At 51.2% G+C, this 22,800-nt stretch overlaps 1 protein-coding gene across 2 annotated transcripts in view; it reads right to left on the bottom strand.

The window, feature by feature from the left end:
- Nucleotides 1-22,800, bottom strand: part of smtnl (smoothelin, like) — a 56,851-nt gene that overhangs the window by 11,557 nt on the left and 22,494 nt on the right. For both annotated transcript variants that reach the window (XM_038814740.1, XM_038814742.1), the window contains 3 exons: nucleotides 18,846-18,936; nucleotides 17,047-17,271; nucleotides 14,340-14,415 (listed from right to left, as the gene is read on the bottom strand). In XM_038814740.1, the coding sequence (XP_038670668.1) occupies nucleotides 14,340-14,415; nucleotides 17,047-17,271; nucleotides 18,846-18,936 (392 nt within the window). The remainder of the gene's footprint in view (nucleotides 1-14,339; nucleotides 14,416-17,046; nucleotides 17,272-18,845; nucleotides 18,937-22,800) is intronic.

The raw sequence follows: 22,800 nt of genomic DNA on the forward strand, positions 1-22,800 counted from the left end.
TGTGACGCATTTGTGCAAACCACTGTGCTACCGTGCTGCCCACAATGTGTTGGATCTGTGTTAAAGTGTTTGATTAAGTAAAAATGCTGGGGACACGAAAGGAGTAAAGAAGGAGTATCAGAGTGCTTCACCATTGAAGACAATCGCATATCACTTCAAGATTTTGGGTAGACCTGATTCAGCACCTGTCATGTGATTTACTTTGGCCCAATTTAATCTGATCTTTTCCAGCCAAGTTCTTCCCATTAGTTTTTTAAAAATAAATTTAGAGTATCCAATTCATTTTTTCCAATTAAGGGGCAATTTAGCGTGGCCAATCCACCGCCCTGCACATTTTTATTTTTGGGTTGTGGGGGTGAAACCCACGCACACACGGGGAGAATGTGAAAACTCCACACGGACAGTGACCCAGAGCTAGGATCGAACCTGGGACCTCGGCACCGTGAGGCTGATGGGCTAACCCACTGCACCACCGTGCTGCCCCAGTTCTTCCCATTAGTGTCAAATAATTTCCTTTGACTATCTTTCGTCTGTCCATTTAATTGCACTGTTAATTAATACGGCCCCTCAATGGAACCACTTCTTCAGTGTAGGTTTTTAACACTATCGTTGAGGCTTGCAGCACAATAGGTCGGTAAACAGTCTCCAACAAGTCAGCTGCCTCACTGTCCACCTCCATCTTCACCAGCTGACCGTCCAGTAATAGAGTGACCCAGTAATGGTTTGTTTCACCGGCAATAGTGCCTTTAATGGCAGTTCATCTTCGGGCTGTGAATTGAGTTCCTTCTCCATTGTACCACGTCGACATTTATTCCTTTTTTCAGTTTCCCATAAGACAAAGGAGCAGAATTAGGCCATTCGGCCCATCGAGTCTGCTCCGCCATTTTTCTCATCCCCATTCTCTTGCCTTCTCCCCGTATCCCCTGATCCCCTTATTGATCAAGAACCTATCTATCTCTATCTTAAAGACACTCAGTGATTTGGCCTCCACAGCCTTCTGCGGCAAAGAGTTCCACAGATTCACCACCTTCTGGCTGAAGAAATTCCTCCTCATCTCTGTTTTAAAGGATCGTCCCTTTAGTTTGAGATTGTGTCCTCTGGTTCTAGTTTTTGCTACAAGTGGAAACATCCTCTCCACATCAACTCTATCCAGGCCTCGCTGTATCCTGTAAGTTTCAATAAGAACCCCCCTCATCCTTCTAAACTCCAACAAGTCCAGACCCAGAGTCCTCAACTGTTCCTCATACGACAAGCTCTTCATTCCAGAGATCATTCCTTTGGACCCTTTCCAAGGCCAGCACATCTTTCCTTAGATAGGGGGTCCAAAACTGCTCACAATATTCCAAATGGGGTCTGACCAGAGCCTTATACAGCCTCAGAAGTACATCCCTGGCCCTGTATTCTAGCCCTCTCGACATGAATGCTAACATTGCATTTGCCTTCCTAACTGCCGACTGAACCTGCACGTTAACCTTACAAGAGAATCGTGAACAAGGACTCCCAAGTCCCTTTGTGCTTCTGATTTCTGAAGCATTTCCCCATTTAGAAAATAGTCTATGCCTAAATTCCTCTTTCCATAGTGCATAACCTCACACTTTTCCACACTGTATTTCATCTGCCATTTCATTGCCCACTCTCCTAGCCTGTCCAAATCCTTCTGCAGCCCCCTTGCTTCCTCAATACTACCTGACCCTCTACAGATCTTTGTATAATCTGCAAATTTAGCAACAGTGCCGTCAGTTCCTTCTTCCAGATCTTAATGTATATTGTAAAAAATTGTGGTCCCAGCACAGACCCCTGAGACACACCACTAGTCGCCATCCTGAAAAAATACCCTTTATCCCCACTCTCTACCTTCTGCCAATCAGCCAATCCTCTATCTATGCCAGGATCTTACCCTGAACACCATGAGCTCTTAATTTATTTAACAATCTCCTTGTCAAAGGCCTTCTGGAAATCTAAATAAATCACGTTTCCCATTCCCATTGGCTCTTGCTTTATGCAACTTTTGCCTGAAGCTTGTTTCTTTTTCTAACAGTCACACTCAATGTGGCCTTTCTGCCACAATTCCTGCACATGATGTCTTTGCAACAACAATCTGCAGCTGAGAGCCCCGTTTTTGCACACGTGTGGCAAGTGTGAGTCTGTGTCTGTGTTCGAGTTTCGTCCGATATCTTGTGAATTCTTGTGCTCAATCTCAAATGTTGAGCTTCTTTGGATGTTAATTCCATGGATGCAACAACTTCCAAAGCTTTCTTTAAGGTCAGGTTGCTCTCAGTTAACAACCGCTTTTGAATAGCTTCGCTCCTTAAACCACAGACTAATCTATCTCTGATGGTATCATTTAACACATCCCCGCATTTGCAGTGTTCAGCCAGTCATTTCAGGGTAGCTACAAACTGCAATCGATTCAAATTCTATTTGGCTGCGCTTATGAAACATAAACCTTCCTGCGGTCACTAACGGTTTTTGTGACGAGTGACCCTGCAATATTTCCACTATTTCATCGTATGTTTTTGTGTCTGACTTTTCCAGCTGTACCAGATTCCTCAGGAGGTGAATGTTTTTACCCCATGGTGCTCAGGAAAGTTGGGACTTTTGGGCAGCACGGTGGCACAGTGGGTTAGCCCTGTTGCCTCACGGCGCCGAGATCTCAGGTTCGATCCCGTCTCTGGGTCACAGTCCGTGTGGAGTTTACACATTCTCCCCGTGTCTTCGTGGGTTTCGCCCCCACAACCCAAAGATGGGGCAGCAGGGTAGCATGGTGGTTAGCATAAATGCTTCACAGCTCCAGGGTCCCAGGTTCGATTCCCGGCTGGGTCACTGTCTGTGTGGAGTCTGCACGTCCTCCCCCTGTGTGCGTGGGTTTCCTCCGGGTGCTCCGGTTTCCTCCCACAGTCCAAAGATGTGCGGGTTAGGTGGATTGGCCATGCTAAATTGCCCGTAGTGTCCTAATAAATGTAAGGTTAAGGGGGGGGTTGTTGGGTTACGGGTATAGGGTGGATACGTGGGTTTGAGTAGGGTGATCATGGCTCGGCACAACATTGAGGGCCGAAGGGCCTGTTCTGTGCTGTACTGTTCTATGTGCAGGGTAGGTGGATTGGCAACGCTAAATTGCCCCTTAATTGGAAAAATTGAATAGGTTACTCTAAATTTATTTTAAAAAAGGAAAGTTGGGACTTTTATACCTGCTGCTATCTTGTTTGCTTAGACACAATAGTCACATCTCTCTGCATAGGAGCTCCGGTCACGTGGTGTTCTCATCAAACAGTCCCATGGTGCCAAAAACTTCCATCATTTTTCTCCATGGAAGGACCTGTGTGTTGTTATGGGAGTGGTGTTTTCAGAACCCCAAAATGTATCATGGAGTTCAACCCACTTCTCCCTTTAACGTATTGTTGCTTTTGAAGCACACGGCTTGTTCTCCAGGTGTGGTATTACAATTAAGGACACGTGGGTTTTTAAACACAAAACAATGTTTATTCCATGAATTCAACTTAACCTTTTTAAATAAACGTTGGATCCCTTAACACCCCTGACTTCAAAGATAACCCCGAAAATAATACAACACTAAATAATCCCTCAAAATGTTCCTTCAAACCTCCAAAAGACTTAACACCTTTAAACAGAGACACATCAGGTTAAAGACATTACTGTTATGAGTTTAAATCACCCAAATGATTCAGAGATAGTCTTTCCTGGCAGAGATCACAGCAGATCCAGCTCACTGCAAACACAAATACACCCAAGCTCTTTTCTCAAAACTAAAACCAAAACTCCCCAAAAAGCAGAAGTGATCTCATCACTTCAGTAATATGAGCTGCTCCATTTCTTAAAGGTACATTGCTTAAACATCCATTTCTTAAAGGTACTCTCACATGACAGTGTACACAAAGTGCCACAAATTTCTAGCACTACCTTTCTCCCCAAGACCAGGCAAACCTAAGCTCAGCCTGTTTCCCATTTATGCTTTGCAACACCCTCAGCTCCAAGTTTGTTATTTCAGGGTATTTGCTACTCACGGCACACGCGTTACTGTTACGGATTGTTTCGGGAAGAGCATGTGGCGGGCCTTCTTTCCAAAACAGTTTTCTGAGGATTCCTCAATGATTTCTCGGTTCCTCCAGTGGCTGCGATGGTTGTTTGTTTCTCCCCTGTCGCCAGTTTTCATGTAACGATGATTTTAATCATTTTTTTTTCCTCGGGTGCCTACAGAAGCTGCTCTCGTCGCCAGTTTTTAATGTAGCGGTTTTAAAATTATGTCTACGGGGCTCACAGGTACACACAACCGGAGAGCTTTATTGAGAAGATGTTAACGCTACAGGCTGCTGTGTGACAAGCAAAGGGCCAACCGGTTTATTGTGATTGGTCTCTTAAAGTACCCCTGCTCCGCTGCTAGTGAGGAAACGCCAGAAACACCCTGAGTACACAATGAAAAGTCATCGGGGGGGTCGGCAGGAATGTGGGGTCGAGGCCACAATCAAATCGGCCCATTAACTTCTTGAATGGTGGATCAGACTCGAGGGGCAGGCGGCCTCCTGTTCCTAATGAGTCCGGAGACGCTAAATGTTCCCACTCTCTGCAGATGCTGCCAGACCTGCTGACTTTTTCCCAGCATTTACTGTTTGCACTTCCAGCATCCACAGTATTTTGCTTTTATTCTACTTTAACAGAAGTTGGTCGTCGAGCATTCCATGTACTAATCACCCTCGTTGTTGACCTTTTCCGAACCCTCTTCAGTTCTTGTTGCGATCATCTTAATCCTTTTAGTGGCCGGCCAGTGAAGTGTGAATGGTTTTCATGTTTCAAACAGATTTGGGATCAGCTTAATGAGAGCTGATCAGGCTCTGCGTGGGAGTTGAGTCTTCAGAAAACCCAGCTCTCCCGGTCGTTGTAGAGCCAAGATACAGACTCACTGTGTGAAAGCAGCCTTCAAATTCTGCTCAGTTCCAAGTAGGGACGACTCCCTTTCTTGGAAGAAGCAATAAACATGGAGAATTCAGAGAACCATTGAAATTCCTGCTGCGCAGAAGGATGCCATTCAGCCTATCGAGTCTGCACTAACCCTCTGAAAAATCACCCTACATAGGCCCACTCCACTGCTGATCCACTCAACCTTATTAACCCACCTAACCTGCACATCCATGAATACTAAGGGGCAGTTTAGCACAGCCAATCCACTTAACCTGCACATCTTTGGACTGTGGGAGGAAACCGGAGCACCCGGAGGAAACCCACGCAGACACGGGGAGAAGGTGTAAACTTCACAGAGTCACCCAAGGCCGAAACTGAACCCAGGGCCCAGGCGCTGTGAGGCAGCAGTGCTAACCCGGGTCCCTGGCACTGTGAGACAGCAGTGTTAACCTGGGTCCCTGGCACTGTGAGGCAGCAGTGCTAACCTGGGTCCCTGGCGCTGTGAGGCAGCAGTGCTAACCCGGGTCCCTGTCACTGTGAGACAGCAGTGTTAACCCAGGTCCATGGCGCTGTGAGGCAGCAGTGCTAACCTGGGTCCCTGGCGCTGTGAGGCAGCAGTGCTAACCCGGGTCCCTGGCACTGTGAGACAGCAGTGTTAACCCGGGTCCCTGGCGCTGTGAGGCAGCAGTGCTAACCCGGGTCCCTGGCACTGTGAGACAGCAGTGTTAACCCGGGTCCCTGGTACTGTGAGACAGCAGTGTTAACCCGGGTCCCTGGCACAGTGACGGTGCAGTGTTAACCCGGGTCCCTGGCACTGTGAGACAGCAGTGCCAACCTGGGTCACCGGCACAGTGAGTCAGCAGTGTTAACCCGGGTCCCTGGCACTGTGAGACAGCAGTGCCAACCTGGGTCACCGGCACAGTGAGTCAGCAGTGTTAACCCGGGTCCCTGGCGCTGTGAGACAGCAGTGTTAACCCGGGTCCCTGGCACTGTGAGGCAGCAGTGTTAACCCGGGTCCCTAGCTCTGTGAGACAGCAGTGTTAACCCGGGACCGTGGCACTGTGAGGCAGCAGTGTTAACACGGGTCCCTGGCACTGTGAGACAGCCGTGTTAACCCGGGTCCCTGGCACTGTGAGACAGCAGTGTTAACACGGGTCCCTGGCACTGTGAGACAGCCGTGTTAACCCGGGTCCCTGGCACTGTGAGGCAGCAGTGTTAACCCGGGTCCCTGGCACTGTGAGGCAGCAGTGCTAACCCGGATCCCTGGCACTGTGAGGCAGCAGTGCTAACCTGAGTCCTTGGCGCTGTGAGGCAGCAGTGTTAACCCGGGTCCCTGGCGCTGTGAAGCAGCAGTGCCAACCTGGGTCTCTGGCACTGTGAGGCAGCAGTGTTAACCCGAGTCCCTGGCACTGTGAGGCAGCAGTGTTAACCCGGGTCCCTGGCACTGTGAGGCAGCAACGTTAACCCGGGTCCCTGGCACTGTGAGGCAGCAGTGTTAACCAGGTCCCTGGCACTGTGAGACATCAGTGTTAACCGGGTCCCTGGCACTGTGAGACAGCAGTGTTAACTCGGGTACCTGGCACTGTGAGGCAGCAGTGCTAACCTGGGTCCTTGGCACTGTAAGGTAGCAGTGTTAACCCGGGTCCCTGGCACTGTGAGACAGCAGTGTTAACCCGGGTCCCTGGCACTGTGAGACAGCAGTGTTAACCTGGGTCCCTGGCACTGTGAGGCAGCAGTGTTAACACAGGTCCCTGGCACTATGAGACAGCAGTGCCAACCTGGGTCACTGGCACTGTGAGACAGCAGTGTTAACCCGGGTCCCTGGCGCTGTGAGACAGGAGAGTTAACCCGGGTCCCTGGCACTGTGAGGCAGCAGTGTTAACCCAGGTCCCTGGCACTGTGAGGCAGCAGTGTTAACCCGGGTCCCTGGCACTGTGAGGCAGCAGTGTTAACCCAGGTCCCTGGCACTGTGAGGCAGCAGTGTTAACCCGGGTCCCTGGCACTGTGAGACAGCAGTGTTAACCCGGGTCCCTGGCACTGTGAGGCAGCAGTGTTAACCCGGGTCCCTGGCACTGTGAGGCAGTAGTGTTAACCTAGGTCCCTGGCACTGTGAGGCAGCAGTGCTAACCCGGATCCCTGGCACTGTGAGGCAGCAGTGCTAACCTGAGTCCTTGGCGCTGTGAGGCAGCAGTGTTAACCCGGGTCCCTGGCGCTGTGAAGCAGCAGTGCCAACCTGGGTCTCTGGCACTGTGAGGCAGCAGTGTTAACCCGAGTCCCTGGCACTGTGAGGCAGCAGTGTTAACCCGGGTCCCTGGCACTGTGAGGCAGCAACGTTAACCCGGGTCCCTGGCACTGTGAGGCAGCAGTGTTAACCAGGTCCCTGGCACTGTGAGACATCAGTGTTAACCGGGTCCCTGGCACTGTGAGACAGCAGTGTTAACTCGGGTACCTGGCACTGTGAGGCAGCAGTGCTAACCTGGGTCCTTGGCACTGTAAGGTAGCAGTGTTAACCCGGGTCCCTGGCACTGTGAGACAGCAGTGTTAACCCGGGTCCCTGGCACTGTGAGACAGCAGTGTTAACCTGGGTCCCTGGCACTGTGAGGCAGCAGTGTTAACACAGGTCCCTGGCACTATGAGACAGCAGTGCCAACCTGGGTCACTGGCACTGTGAGACAGCAGTGTTAACCCGGGTCCCTGGCACTGTGAGACAGGAGAGTTAACCCGGGTCCCTGGCACTGTGAGGCAGCAGTGTTAACCCAGGTCCCTGGCACTGTGAGGCAGCAGTGTTAACCCGGGTCCCTGGCACTGTGAGGCAGCAGTGTTAACCCAGGTCCCTGGCACTGTGAGGCAGCAGTGTTAACCCGGGTCCCTGGCACTGTGAGACAGCAGTGTTAACCCGGGTCCCTGGCACTGTGAGGCAGCAGTGTTAACCCGGGTCCCTGGCACTGTGAGGCAGTAGTGTTAACCTAGGTCCCTGGCACTTTGAGGCAGCAGTGCTTGTCATAATATCCATTCATGTATATCATGAGATGCAGACAGGCAGTGATTGACACACAGGATAACCAATGAACTCACACGACACAGAACAATCAATCACCAGACAGGACACCCCACTATAAAGCCCACAGGGCATTAAGGTTCTCCCTCTCTCACAGGACACGGCTAGGGAGATAGTCACAGTGCACAGGCCAATGAACATCATCACCATGTGATAGAGAGCTAGTCTGGTCAAGCCAGTAGGAGGTTATCAGTTAGGTTAATAGAGTGTCAACCCACAGCAGATTATGTACAGCAATCAACAGGTTCAATAAAACATCTCCTGTGTCGGAAGCCTGTTTCTCGTTTTACTGCATCCAGTTGCAGTCGATGTTAGACCAACACAGATAACACATCATGGTACCAGAGAGCTATTAACTCTAATGAACCTACCTCGAGTGAATCTGCAACGACCAGCAAGCAGCCATCCAGTGGCATGGAAAAGATCCAACCTCCTCCGCAACTCCGGATCTCCGGCAAATTTGGCGCCGACTGGAAAGTCTTAAAACAGACGTTCCTCCTGTATATCGAGGCCTCCGACCTCGAGGCAGCAGCGGACGCCCGAAAAATCGTGCTGTTCCTGTCGACTGCGGGGGACTATGCCATCCACATCTATAACTCGCTCACGTTTGCCGATGGCGAAGACAAGACGAGGTTCAAGACGGTTCTGCTGATAGTTGACAATCGCTGCGACATTGAGGTGAATGAGAGCTTTGAACGGTACATCTTCTAACAGAGGCTTCAGGGTAAGGATGAACCTTTTCAGTCTTTCCTGACCCATCTCCACATCCTAGCGCAGTCATGTAATTATGACTTGACGGCTGATTCCATGATCCGGGATCAGATCGTTTTCGGGGTCCAGTCCGACTCCGTGCGGGAGCAGCTCCTCAAAATCAAACAGTTGACCCTCCGTTGCCATCGAAACGTGCGTTGTCCATGAGCATGCCAGGAATCGTTACTCCCACATCAGGGCGGCAGAAACTGCAAAACTAGCCTCCCACGAGGCAGAAAGGGTGCAGGCCATCGCAACAATGCAAGGCCTGAGCATCGAGGAGAGTGGCTGTTTCACGCGCTTTTCCCGGGTCCATACGTATGCGCGCCACGACCGGGGGAACGATGAGGCCGAAGATCCCGATGCGCATGTGCGAACGTCAGCCGACCGCACTGCGCATGCGCGATGGCGCACAGAACGTGCTGACGTCAGCGTTATAACGTGTCCAAATTGTGGCTCCGCCCATTTAAAGCTGCAATGTCCAGCCAAAGGAAGGCAATGCCCACAGTGTGGAAAGCCTGGGCATTACGCGGCCTTATGCAGGTCCACTCCACCGACCAACAGCCAGCGATCCCAGCTGCAGCGCAAACGTGTCTGCTGCGTAAAACAAGGCATGTAGGATTCGGATCCCGACAGCCCAACGGACCCCAATGCTGACTGCCTCGAGTCTCCATACCGGGTGGGCATAATCACCAGGCACGAGCTGGCCTCCACCGTGCCTGCAAACCGCCTTTCAATCCTCACTGTGGATCCTGACGACGAGTGGTGTGCTGTCGTCACGGTTAACCAATCTCGCATCCGATTTAATTGGACACTGGCGCATCTGCAAACCTCATATCACAGTCGGACCTCAACAGCATCCGAGTCCAACCTAGCATTCTTCCACCAGCCTGCCAGCTCCTTGACTACAATGGCAATGCCATAGCTGCCAGTGGATCGTGTCAGCTAGGTGTATCTCACAAGGCAATCACAGTGACGTTACGATTCGAGATTGTCCGGCCTGACAAGGCATCCCTGCTTGGTGCTCGCGCATGCAAACACCTAAATCTGGTCCAGCACGTCCATGCCATGTCCTCGGCACCGGCGACTGCCTCGCCCAATGTAAATCTCCAGGCTGAGATAGACGACATTCTCACGCAATACCACAATGTGTTTGATGGAATGGGCACGCTCCCATATCGTTACAAGATATTGCTCAAACCGAATGCCATCCCAGTCATCCATGCACCGCTCTGGGTGCCGGCTCCTCTCAAGGATCGTCTGAAAACGCAGCTACGAGAGCTCCAAGACCAGGGCATCATCTCAAAGGTCACAGAACCAACAGACTGGGTCAGCTCCATGGTCTGCGTCAAGAAGCCGTCTGGTGAACTCCGCATTTGCATTGATCCCAAAGACCTGAATCGCAACATCATGCGGGAGCACTACCCGATCCCAAAGCGTGAAGAGTTAACCTGTGAGATGGCTCATGCCAAATTCTTTACCAAGCTGGACGCCTCCCGTGGGTTCTGGCAGATACAGCTGGACGAGTCCAGTCGGATGCTGTGCACGTTTAACACTCCGTTCAGCCGCTATTGCTACAACCGCATGCCTTTTGGTATCATATCAGCTTCCGAAGTATTTAATCGCATAATGGAGTATATGATGGAGGGCATCGAGGGGGTGCGAGTCTATGTGGACGACGTGATCGTCTGGTCCTCGACGCCCGGGGATCACATCGCTCGCCTCAAACAAGTTTGCCAGAGGATTCATGAAAACGGCCTCCAGCTCAACAGGGCCAAATGCTCATTTGGTAGGTCCGCTATCAAGTTTCTGGGTGACCACATTTCACAGCAGGGTGTGTAACCTGACGCTGACAAGGTGCTGGCAATCAATGCCATGAAGACCCCAGAGGACAAAAAGGCGGTCCTCCGTTCCCTCGGGATGGTGAATTTTCTCGGGAAATTCATTCCCAATATGGCACCCACACCACAGCCCTCCGGCAACTCGTAAAAAAGTCGACAGCGTTCCTGTGGCTTCCCGCACATCAAGCGGAGTGGCTCGAGCTGAAGGCGAAGCTCACCACAGCCTCAGTACTGGCATTCTTTGACCCAACCAAGGATACCAAGATATCCACAGACGCAAGCCAGGACGGCATTGGGGCGGTGCTCCTCCAGCGAGGTGACTCCTCGTCCTGGGCTCCAGCGGCATACGCCTCCAGGGCCATGACTCCGACCGAACAACGGTATGCCCAGATCGAAAAGGAGTGCTTGGGTCTCCGGACAGGAACAGTCAAGTTTCATGACTACGTATACGGCCTGCCAAAGTTCATGGTGGAAACAGACCACAGGCCTTTAGTCCACATAATCCAAAATGATTTAAATGACATGACACCTCGGCTGCAGAGAATTCATCTTCATCTCCGCCGATATGACTTCGAACTTGTCTACACACCGGGTAAGGAGCTGATCGTCGCGGACGCCCTATCCCGATCCGTCACCACACCGTGTGAACAGGGCGACTTCATTCGCCACATTGAAGCACAGGTGCAGCTGTGTGCCAGCAACCTCCCAGCCACTGATGAACGAGTTATGCAAATACGCAAAGAAACTGCCAAAGATCCCCTACTGCAGCGCGTGATGCAACACCTCGCCCACGGCTGGCAAAAGGGGTAGTGCCCCAGTTCTTCAACGTTAAGGACGAGCTGACGGTTGTTGAGGGGATCCTTCTTAAACTAGATAGAATCATCATTCCCCAAAGCATGCAAACCATGGTGCTCAGACAGATCCATGAGGTCACCTGGGGGTCGAGAAATGTCGCCGCAGAGCTTAGCAGGCAGTTTACTGGCCTGGCATCAGCCAGGACATTGCCAACATGGTCCTCAACTGCACAACATGCCAGAACTTTCAACCAGCTCAGCCCAAGGAAACGCTGCAACAGCACAAGATCGTGACCTCTCCGTGGTCCAAGGTGGGGATAGACCTCTTTCGATCCAATGGGCATGATTACGTGCTCCTGGTCGACTACTTCTCCAGCTTCCCGGAAGTGGTGAAACTGTCAGACCTCACATCCAAGTCCATCATCAAAGCCGCAAAGAGACGTTTGCCAGGCATGGGATACCACTCACAGTAATGAGTGACAACGGTCCTTGTTTCTACAGCCAAGAGTGGTCCGACTTTGCACGATCCTACCACTTTAGTAACATCACATCCAGTCCCCATTACCAGCAATCAAACGGGAAGGCTGAGAAAGGGATTCATATTGTCAAGCGGTTGCTGTGCAAGGCTGCAGACTCAGCCTCGGATTTCAACCTGGCACTGTTGGCATACAGGGCGACCCCTCTGTCAACTGGTTTGTCTCCGGCGCAGTTGCTCATGAACCACAACCTGAGGATGTCTGTTCCAGCCATCCATGTCCCAGACCTTGACCGCCTCACGGTGCTGCAGAAGGTGCAGCGATCCAGGGGCCAGCAAAAGATCACGTATGATGCTCATGCCACGGATCTGCCTGCGCTGGCTCCAGATGATGTTGTTCGCGTTCAGCTGCCTGAGGGAGGTTGGTCAGCCCCAGCTGTTGTCGTCAGACAGGCTGCTCCCAGGTCTTTCATTGTCCAAATGGCTGATGGCTCCATTTTACTGCGCAACAGGAGGGCGCTGTGTAAAGTTCCCTGCCCATCACTCAACCGCACTTCTCCGCATGTCATCATTCCTCCTCCGGACGTCTTGCGCCACGAGGCCACTGATCTGGCAGCGACCCCACCTGTCCACAAGGCCACCAAGATAGCAGCCATCCCGCCTGTCCACAAGGCCACCGATCTGGCAGCCATCCCGCCTGTCCACAAGGCCCCCGAGATGGCAGCCATCCCGCCTGTCCACTAGGCCACCGAGATGGCAGCCATCCCGCCTGTCCACAAGGCCCCCGAGATGGCAGCCATCCCGCCTGTCCACAAGGCCCCCGAGATGGCAGCCATCCCGTCTGTCCAGGTGCCGGCGTCTCCCCCACCACCTCTGCGGCGATCGACGAGAATTCGTCGCCCACCACAAAGACTGAATCTATAGACTTAAATCTTGTAAAATTTGTTCAGTTTGCTCTGTGTCTGCACGATAGACACCTTCCCATGTACATATGCTCATTCATTCCCCACTTGTACATAGTTATGCATGCATATACAGCCACGTTCCAAAATTTATTTTAAAAGTGGGAGATGTCATAATATCCACTCATGTATATCATGAGATGCAGACCGGCAGTGATTGACACACAGGATAACCAATGAACACACACGACACAGAACAACCAATCACTAGACAGGACACCGCACTATAAAGTCCACAGGGCATTAAGGCTCTCTCTTTCACAGGACACGGCCAGGGAGATAGTCACAGTGCACAGGCCAATGAACATCATCACCATGTGATAGACAGCTAGTCTGGTCAAGCCAGTAGGAGGTTATCAATTAGGTTAATAGAGTGTCAACCCACAGCAGATTATGTGCAGCAATCAACAGGTTCAATAAAACAGTGTTGGACCATCTCCTGTGTCGGAAGCCTGTTTCTCGTTTTACTGCATCCAGTTGCAGTCGATGTTAGACCAACACAGGTAATACATCAGTGCTAACCTGGGTCCCTGGCACTTTGAGGCAGCAGTGTTCATTCCCTTTAGCTTTCTTTTCACATTCTCTCTGTTTCCTCTCTGTTTCCTTTCTAGTTGTGAAGCTTATGAGCTCAAACCGAACTTCCAGCAGGTGCCAGGAATTACTTAAAACCTCAGTCTGCCCTAAACTCTTGTCCTGTTTTAAAAATAAATTTAGAGTATCCAATTTTTGTTTTCCAATGAAAGGGCAATTTAGCGTGGCCAATTCACCTACCCTGCACAATCTTCTCGGGTTGCGGAGGTGAAACCCACGCAGACACAGACAGTGACCCAGGGCTGGGATCAAACCCGGGGGTCCTCAGCATCGTGAGGCAGCAGTGCTAACCACTGTGCCGCCCTCCCAAACTCTCTTCCAACCCCAAAGAGAACCAGGAGCTTCAACTCTTTGCTCACATTTATAAAGGGCCTTGAATGTCGTCCCAAAACACGTCCCAGGAAGCTTAGCCAGCAAGCTGTGACAGCAGGACACCAATAAAGGAGAAATTAGGCTAGCTGAACAAAATCTGTTAAGGAGCGTCTGAAAGGGGGAGAGAGATATGGAGAGGTTTAGTAAAGGAATTCTAGAGCTTAAGGTTCACACAGATGAAGACACGCCCGCCTATGGTGGAGTGGTTAAATTCAAGGATGCTCAACAGGTCAGAATGAGAGGAATGCAGAGACCCCGCAGCGTTGTGGGGCTGGAGGAGATTAGAGGAAAGGGGTGGCCATGGGGGGAGTTGAAAACAACTGTAGAAATGGTCAGGCCCTGAGTCAGTGAACACAGAGGTGGTGAGTAAAGGGGGCTTGGTATGCGTCAGGACGTGGGCAAGAGGGTTTTGGATGAACTCATGTTCCCAGAGGGTCGGATGTGGGAGAGTCACCAGGAGAGCGTTGACAAAGAGGTTGGAGAGTGGTGAGTCTGCAATAATCAGGAGTTTATATCACGGGTGTAGAGTTGGTCAGATCTGAGTGTGTTTGATTGCTTGGGATGATTTCCCTGAGTCACTACCTGGATGGAGAGTGGACATCACCGGACATCGAGTAACTGGCAGAAGAGACGGTCTTACACGCACTGACAGTCTTGTCTGAAAAAGAGGCAATGAGGGAGCAGCAATGAGGATCCACAGGAACACATCACAAACACGTCTCTTTACCCACTGTGGACAGCCTCAGAGACCTTTATAGGCAGTCTACAGAAGGGCGATTCTGGATGGCAAGGAATTCTGGCCGATCCAACAATGTCCGCATCCCAGGAATAAATAACAAAATCCTAGTCACCTCCAACGTCCCTGGAATAAAGGCAGTGTGTCCCTGATCTGAAACGAACAAACATTGCTTTACTCATTAACTCAACTTCACCCTGTGAAATATTACTGAGCAGCCTGCCAGCATCAGCCCCCTGCAATTAACCCACACCACTAGGCAAAGGCTCAGCCTTCAACAGGATTGCCTTCAATGCACCAGGTACCGGAACAAGGGGCTGGATTCTCCGGACCCCCCCCCCCCCCCAGTGTTTGATGCTAGGTTTAGAATCCCAACTAAAGAGCTGTTGTACCTCAGTGGACAGCACTGCGTAAATCGATGCGAAACCCAAACAATTAGGCTCCATGATCTGGGCAGACACTCCCAGTGCAATACCACGGGAGCCCCGCACTGTCAGAGGGTCAGTACTGAGGGAGTGCTGCACTGTCAGAGGGTCAGTACTGAGGGAGTGCCGCACTGTCAGAGGGTCAGTACTGAGGGAGTGCTGCACTGTCAGAGGGTCAGTGCTGAGGGAGTGCCGCACTGTCAGAGGGTCAGTACTGAGGGAGTGCCGCACTGTCAGAGGGTCAGTACTGAGGGAGTGCTGCACTGTCAGAGGGTCAGTACTGAGGGAGCCCCGCACTGTCAGAGGGTCAGTACTGAGGGAGTGCTGCACTGTCAGAGGGTCAGTACTGAGGGAGTGCCGCACTGTCAGAGGGTCAGTACTGAGGGAGTGCTGCACTGTCAGAGGGTCAGTACTGAGGGAGTGCTGCACTGTTAGAAGGTCAGTACTGAGGGAGTGCTGCACTGTCAGAGGGTCAGTACTGGGGGAGTGCCGCACTGTCAGAGGGTCAGTACTGAGGGAGTGCTGCACTGTCAGAGGGTCAGTACTGAGGGAGTGCCGCACTGTCAGAGGGTCAGTACTGAGGGAGTGCTGCACTGTCAGAGGGTCAGTGCTGAGGGAGTGCCGCACTGTCAGAGGGTCAGTACTGAGGGAGTGCCGCACTGTCAGAGGGTCAGTACTGAGGGAGTGCTGCACTGTCAGAGGGTCAGTACTGAGGGAGCCCCGCACTGTCAGAGGGTCAGTACTGAGGGAGTGCTGCACTGTCAGAGGGTCAGTACTGAGGGAGTGCCGCACTGTCAGAGGGTCAGTACTGAGGGAGTGCTGCACTGTCAGAGGGTCAGTACTGAGGGAGTGCTGCACTGTTAGAAGGTCAGTACTGAGGGAGTGCTGCACTGTCAGAGGGTCAGTACGGGGGGAGTGCCGCACTGTCAGAGGGTCAGTACTGAGGGAGCGCTGCACTGTCAGAGGGTCAGTACTGAGGGATTGCTGCACTGTCAGAGGGTCAGTACTGAGGGAGTGCTGCACTGTCAGAGGGTCAGTACTGAGGGAGTGCCACACTGTCAGAGGGTCAGTACTGAGGGAGTGCCGCACTGTCAGAGGGTCAGTACTGAGGGAGTGCTGCGCTGTCAGAGGGTCAGTACTGAGGGAGTGCCGCACTGTCAGAGGGTCAGTACTGAGGGAGTGCTGCACTGTCAGAGGGTCAGTACTGAGGGAGTGCTGCACTGTCAGAGGGTCAGTACTGAGGGAGTGCTGCACTGTCAGAGGGTCAGTACTGAGGGAGTGCTGCACTGTCAGAGGGTCAGTACTGAGGGAGTGCTGCACAGTCAGAGGGTCAGTACTGAGGGAGCGCTGCACTGTCAGAGGGTCAGTACTGAGGGAGCGCCGCACTGTCAGAGGGTCAGTACTGAGGGAGTGCCGCACTGTCAGAGGGTCAGTACTGAGGGAGTGCCGCACTGTCAGAGGGTCAGTACTGAGGGAGTGCCGCACTGTCAGAGGGTCAGTACTGAGGGAGTGCTGCACTGTCAGAGGGTCAGTACTGAGGGAGTGCCGCACTGTCAGAAGGTCAGTACTGAGGGTGTGCCGCACTGTCAGAGGGTCAGTACTGAGGGAGCGCCGCACTGTCAGAGGGTCAGTACTGAGGGAGTGCCGCACTGTCAGAAGGTCAGTACTGAGGGAGCGCTGCACTGTCAGAGGGTCAGTACTGAGGGAGTGCCGCACTGTCAGAGGTGCTGTCTTTTGGATGAGACATTAAACTGAGGCCCCGTCAGCCTCTCGGGTAAGTATAAAAAATTCCCTTCACTTTTTCAAAAAGCTACAGGAGGATTTCTGCTTAGCGAACTGGCCCAATATTTATCCTTTATCCAAAAATCACAAAAACAGATTATCGGTCATTATAACATGGATGTCTGTGGGATCTTGCTGTGCGCTGATTAGCCGCTTTGGTTCCCATTTTACAACAGTGACTCCATTGCATCAGTACTTTATTGGCGGTAAGCAGTTTGTGAAGTCCCACAGACTTGAAAGGAGCTGATCTTTCTTTAACAAGTGAGTTACCCCAGTCGGTATCAGGGAACAGGGCCTGAAACGGGCAAGTTGCAGGAGAGATTACTGAGTTTCTGCCTCCACTCACCAGCCTGATTCACAGTTTGACTGACGCCCTCCGTCTGGTGCCTGCCTGCCGCCAATTGGTTGAGGTTTTCCGATCGCGAGGTCGAGCTGGTTGACATTTCCGCCGAGAATTTCTCCCCAGATTTGGTAACCGCGGTGATGGGCAGGTGAGCGAGGCCTAGTGCCGCAGGCTCATGCTCCCGCAGCGCCACGGCCGGGACCTGCCGGGCTGCTGTCAGTTCCTTCCCTGCTTTGGGTGAAAAGTGACAGTTTGTTAGAACCGTGGCCCGTCGCAAACAGGGAACATCCCTGCATTCTGAGTCCCTGATCTCAGGCCCATCCTCCTGGGGGAAGCCCGGCCTACATCCTGGTAGCAAGAATGAGGAAAGGGAATAGAAATTAAGTGGTACAGTTTTAAAGGGGTTGGAAGGAAAGGCTGAGAAGGCTATTAAAAAATCACATGGGTTCCTGTTTTCATTTATTTATCGGGGAATAGAGTGGAAAAACACAGAGGTTATGCTAAAGCTTTCTAAAACACTGGTTAGAGCTGGAGTACAGACTTGTCTAATCCTGAGTTTGTGGGAAGGCTGGAGCAAGTGTTGTTCTTCTCAGAACAGATGCACGAAAGGTAAATTTAATTGAAGAGTTTATGGTTATGAGGGCTTTTGCTTGCGTAACTAAGGAGAATCTGGTTCTGTGGGCAGGAAGGTCAGGAAGCAGAGGAGATTCGCGAGCCGGCGCGGGCTCGGAGAATCCCGGCCAGACTGTCTGACAGAGCAGTGGAAGATTCAACAGGAACTTTTAAATTTGCAGACTGCGGGGAAAGAGCAATGGAGTGGGACTAATTGTACAGTTCTCGAAAGGCATGATGAACTATGTGGACCTTTTCTGTGCAGCATCTTCTATAATCATCTTTATTATTGTCACAAGCAGGCTTACATCAACACTGCAATGATGTTACTGTGAAAATCCCCTAGTCGCCACATTCCGGCGCCTGTTCGGGTACACAGAGGGAGAATTCAGAATGTCCAATTTACCTAACAGCACGTCTTTCGGGACTTGGGGGAGGAAACCGGAGCACCCGGAGGAAACCCACGCAGACACGGGGAGAACGTGCAGACTCCGCCGCACAGATAGTGACCCAAGTGGGAATTTGAACCTGGGACCCTGGCGCTGTGAAGCAACAGTGCTAACCACTGTGCTATCGTGCTGCCCATAAAGCCCAGATGCGCTATTGCATGGCAAAGGATGGTTTCGATCCATCAACCTCTGGGTTATGGGCCAAGCACCATTCCGCTGCGCCACTCTGCTCATGTGCAAATTGGCAGCCATATTTGTTGCATAGCAACAGTGTGTGCACTTTAAGGTATTAGCACTGTATGTGAACTCGGGCCATTTCTAAATAAACACAGGTTTTCCGCATTCTCAAGCAGAAAATAATACCTGCTGCAAAACACCATGAGCTCGATCTATCAGTTTGATTGATTCTCTTGGGATTGCCTTTTATGATATAAAAGAAAATATTGCATTTCTGTGGCACCTTTCACAACCTCAACATATCTCAAAGCGTTTTACAGCCAATGACGTACGGCCAGAGGGAATACAGCAGCTAATTTGCACACTGCAAGGGCGCGATTCACTGGCTGCATTGTACCCGGCATTGTACATCCAGACGCAACGGGTGAATCCTGCGAGAGCCGCAAATCAGGCTCCACATGGGCAAATCACGGGTCACCCGGCTCACTCTGCCCGGCGAAACTAAAATAATTAAAGCCCTGTGCAAAGAACGCTGTTCAGGGGAAGGATTATCTCGTGTCTTGCCTCTTGTGGAGTGGAGTGTGTTCATTTCTGCACTGACTTTTGTTAATTTGCCGCCATCTGTCCCGTTTTGCTCTGCCGTCTGTTCATCGGGCTGAAAGAAATAGAGGAGAAAAAGGGAAATGGGTTAAACCTTACCGCCCCAGGAAGTCAAATTCTTCCCACCTCCTTCGAACTGAGGAGTAGGGTTGAGTTAACCAAACCAAACTGAGGTGGTGGCTGAGTTGGGTTGGGGAGGGGCTGGCTATTAGAGGGAGGGCTGGGGTAGGTGGGGGCGCTGGCTGGTTGGGAGGGAGTAATTATACAGGATTGCTATTTCTGACCATTGCTACAACCCAGCTGTGTGCTTAGTGAATGAGGATCGGCACTTGACTTGCAGCTGAGGATTAGCGTCTGGTTAAAGTACAGGAGAGTGGGTGAAATCTCATACATTGCAGTTGTCAGCCATGGCTGAGCCAGAGCACTCTCGTCTCTGAGTCAGGAAGCTGTGGGTTCAGGACCCACTCCAGAGGCTTGGGCATGAAATCCTGACTGAGGGAGTGCTACATTGCTGCAGGTGCTGACTTGCTGGTGGGCACAAGAGTATCCCACAGCCAACACTCTGAAGAGCAGGGGAGATCTCCCCAGTGTCCCTCGGTCAGCATCACACAAACAAATCATCAGGTCATTTTTTTAATCGAATTCTGGAATTTACAGTGCCGTTCGGCCCATCGAGTCTGCACCTGCCCTTGGAAAGAGCACCCTATCCAAGCCCACACCTCCACCCTATCCCGGTTATCCAGTAGCCCCTCCCAACCCTTTTGGGCACTAAGGGCAATTTAGCATGGCCAATCCACCTAACCTGCACATCTTTGGACTGTGGGAGGAAACCGGAGCACCCGGAGGAAACCCACGCAGACACAGGGAGAACGTGCAGACTCCGCACAGACAGTGACCCAGCGGGGAATCGAACCTGGGACCCTGGAGTTGTGAAGCAACTGTGTTACTGTGCTGTCCATTTTTACCTTGACTCTTTATGTGAACTGGCTGTGCCGGAATTAGCTGCCACATTTTCCACATTGCAACCATGACTACATTTTCAAAATGTTTGACTTGCTGTAAAACACTTTGGGATATCCCGGGCTCGCGAAAGACATTTCAGCTCTTTCCCCGACGCTGTGGTTCAGGAAAAGCCCCTCCAGTAGCAGCGAGGGGACACAAACTGATGGGAGACTCCTGTGCGATACTTTATCAACAAGATAGGGACAAGAGGAGGCTATTCTGCCCTTCCAACCTGTTCTGGCATTCTGTTTCTATCTGGCCGATCTGTACTTCAGCTCCAGTTACCCGTCTTTGATCCCTCGATTTCACTCGATACCCAACAAGAATTAGGCTGATCTCGGATCACAGATTCTGAGCGTTTCCAACTGTTAAAAGGGTTCCTTTGAAGTACGGAGGCTGATACTAAGTGGAGGGTGCTGAACCTCACCCACACTCTCTGTCAATGTTTACTTTCTAACACTTTTACTGTAACATCGAGAGCTCAGTTTTAATCTTCACTGTACCCTGTTCATAGTGTGGCGTCTTGCGTGATGACACAGAGTGAGAGAGAGAGAGAAAGATGAGCTCTTTTTAAGTGTTGATCCTGGACAGATGGAGCATAAACAATGATCTTTAAATAGAATGACACCAAGAGGCCCAGAGAGCTGAGCTGAGAGACTCCTTCAAAAATGAACTAAGGTTAGAGGGCGAGCCTGCAGGATCAGTGAGAGACTGGGGATTCCACCTTCATCCTCACTGCCTGGCTGCTAACTTGGAGAAGGGGGTGGGGGATCGGTTAACATTCGCCCTTCACAGAAGCTGTCTTGAGTTTCATATCATTTCAATAATGGGAGGAATAGCTAGCTGGTCCCATAGCAGAATATGTTCCCTCCTCCCCTCCGACTGGATTAACAACTGGGGATATCGGGGTAGGTAGGCGATGCATGTGGGGGGGGGGGGGGGGGGGGGGTGGTGTGGCAGGGCAGCTAGGCGGTGCATGTGGGGGGGGGGGCAGGTAGGCGGTGCATGTGGGGGGGGGCAGGTAGGCGGTGCATGTGGTGGGGGGCAGGTAGGCGGTGCATGTGGGGGAGGTGGCGGGGTTGCTGTGGGAGGGAAGACAAAGATCTACCATCATTAAGTTCACAAAGTACTGAGTGTTGTGGCTCAGACACAGAATATGGAGAGACGGATTGAAGCATTGAGTGTGGAAATGTAGTCTAGAGGAGGCAGGGTAACAGCAGGGAATGGGAGGTGATTAGGCAGGTACTGAGAGGCAGGAATAATAAAGTGATAAACACTGGAATTAATAATTGCGAGTAAATTGCCGTGAGTTTGAAATGTTTGCCGTGTTGGGGGAACTTCGAATGGAATAATCCAAGGGAAGGATTTGGGGTGATTGACAAAACTCTAATAGGACAAAGAACCTGTAAAACCCAATATGGGGAGAGTACTGGATTATCGCGTTGAGATTGAGGATCAGCCATGATCATGTTGAATAGCAGAGCAGACTCGATGGGCTGAATGGCCTCCTCCTGCTCCTATTTTCTATGCTTCTAAATCTCCCGTGTCCTAACTCACACACATTGGCTCCCTATCCCTCGATTTAAAAATTCCCTTCCTTGTTTTCAAATCCTTCCACTTCCCTTATCTATTTAACCTCCTTCAGCCCTGCACCCCTCAGCAATCTCCGTGCTCATCTGAACCTGGCCTCTTGTGTGTTCCTTCACTCTCCCATCGACGGCCTTGTCTTTATGTGTCTGGGCCCTAAACTCTGGAATCTTCTCCCTCAACTTCTCCACCTCTCTCCCCTGCTTTAAAACACTCCTTAATCCTGCCTCTTCCACCAACTTTTTGGTCACCTGACCCAATATCTCCAGACATGCCTCAGTGTCAGATTTCTGCTTGACTCGCTCCTGCGAAATCTCAGGCGGTTTGACTATGTTGAAGGTGCGAATCAAGTGCAAGTTGGAATTGTTGTAAACGTACTTTGAGGCCTGACAACGTCGCAACTTCTTCCTAATGAAATGAAATGAAAATCGCTTATTGTCACGAGTCGGCTTCAAATGAAGTTACTGTGAAAAGCCCCTAGTCGCCACATTCCGGCACCTGTTCGGGGAGGCTGGTACGGGAATCAAACCGTGCTGCTGGCCTACCTTGGTCTGCTTTCAAAGCCAGCGATTTAGCCCCGTGCTAAACAGCCCCATTAATGGATTAGCGGATTAATCTACTGGGTGACATGGTTCTAATTAGAAAGTTGCCGATTTGACGGCTGGTTTCCCTTGCGTTTGCTGATTTGAGTCGTGGCTAGCAACTGAGGCACTACAATTAGACAGATGTCCCTGTTGGACGGGCGTGCTACTCCAGATCACTGTCAGCCATCAGCTGGTGGGTATGGATAGGTTCAGGCCCAGTTATGACTCCCATCACTGGCAACCTAGACTATCGCCTGGATGATGACCATATCTGCTGGAGACCAATAGATATTGGAACATTATCACCCTATGTATGACTATAGATATGAATGCTATCCACGTTCTGTCACATCACTGCATCTTTGGTTATAATTGATCAATCTTCATGACTCTTTTTCCATGAACCCAGGTTCCCAGCACCAAGAGCCCTCTCCCACTTTCCCTCTTCCCAAAGTAAGGATCTCCATTGCTCTCCGCCAACCCTATCGAAGCTTTTACTGATGGTTCACTCATCACCTTTCATGACAGTTCTGACAAACTCCAATCCTCAGGGTAATGGTTGAATCGCTGCGTCTTCTCTCCCTTGTTGAATATTGAAAGCTCTCTCAGCTCCTTTCAATTCTCCGATTTTGTGACACCCCAACAACTCCCAATTTCTCATCTCTTTAACGGCTCCTCTTGTATCTAATCATCAATATACCAGGCCTAATCTCTCCTGGTTTTAAATATAGCTCCCACAACTCATC

The sequence above is a fragment of the Scyliorhinus canicula genome, chromosome 12 (assembly GCF_902713615.1).
Source record: "Scyliorhinus canicula chromosome 12, sScyCan1.1, whole genome shotgun sequence".
NCBI lineage: Eukaryota > Metazoa > Chordata > Chondrichthyes > Carcharhiniformes > Scyliorhinidae > Scyliorhinus > Scyliorhinus canicula.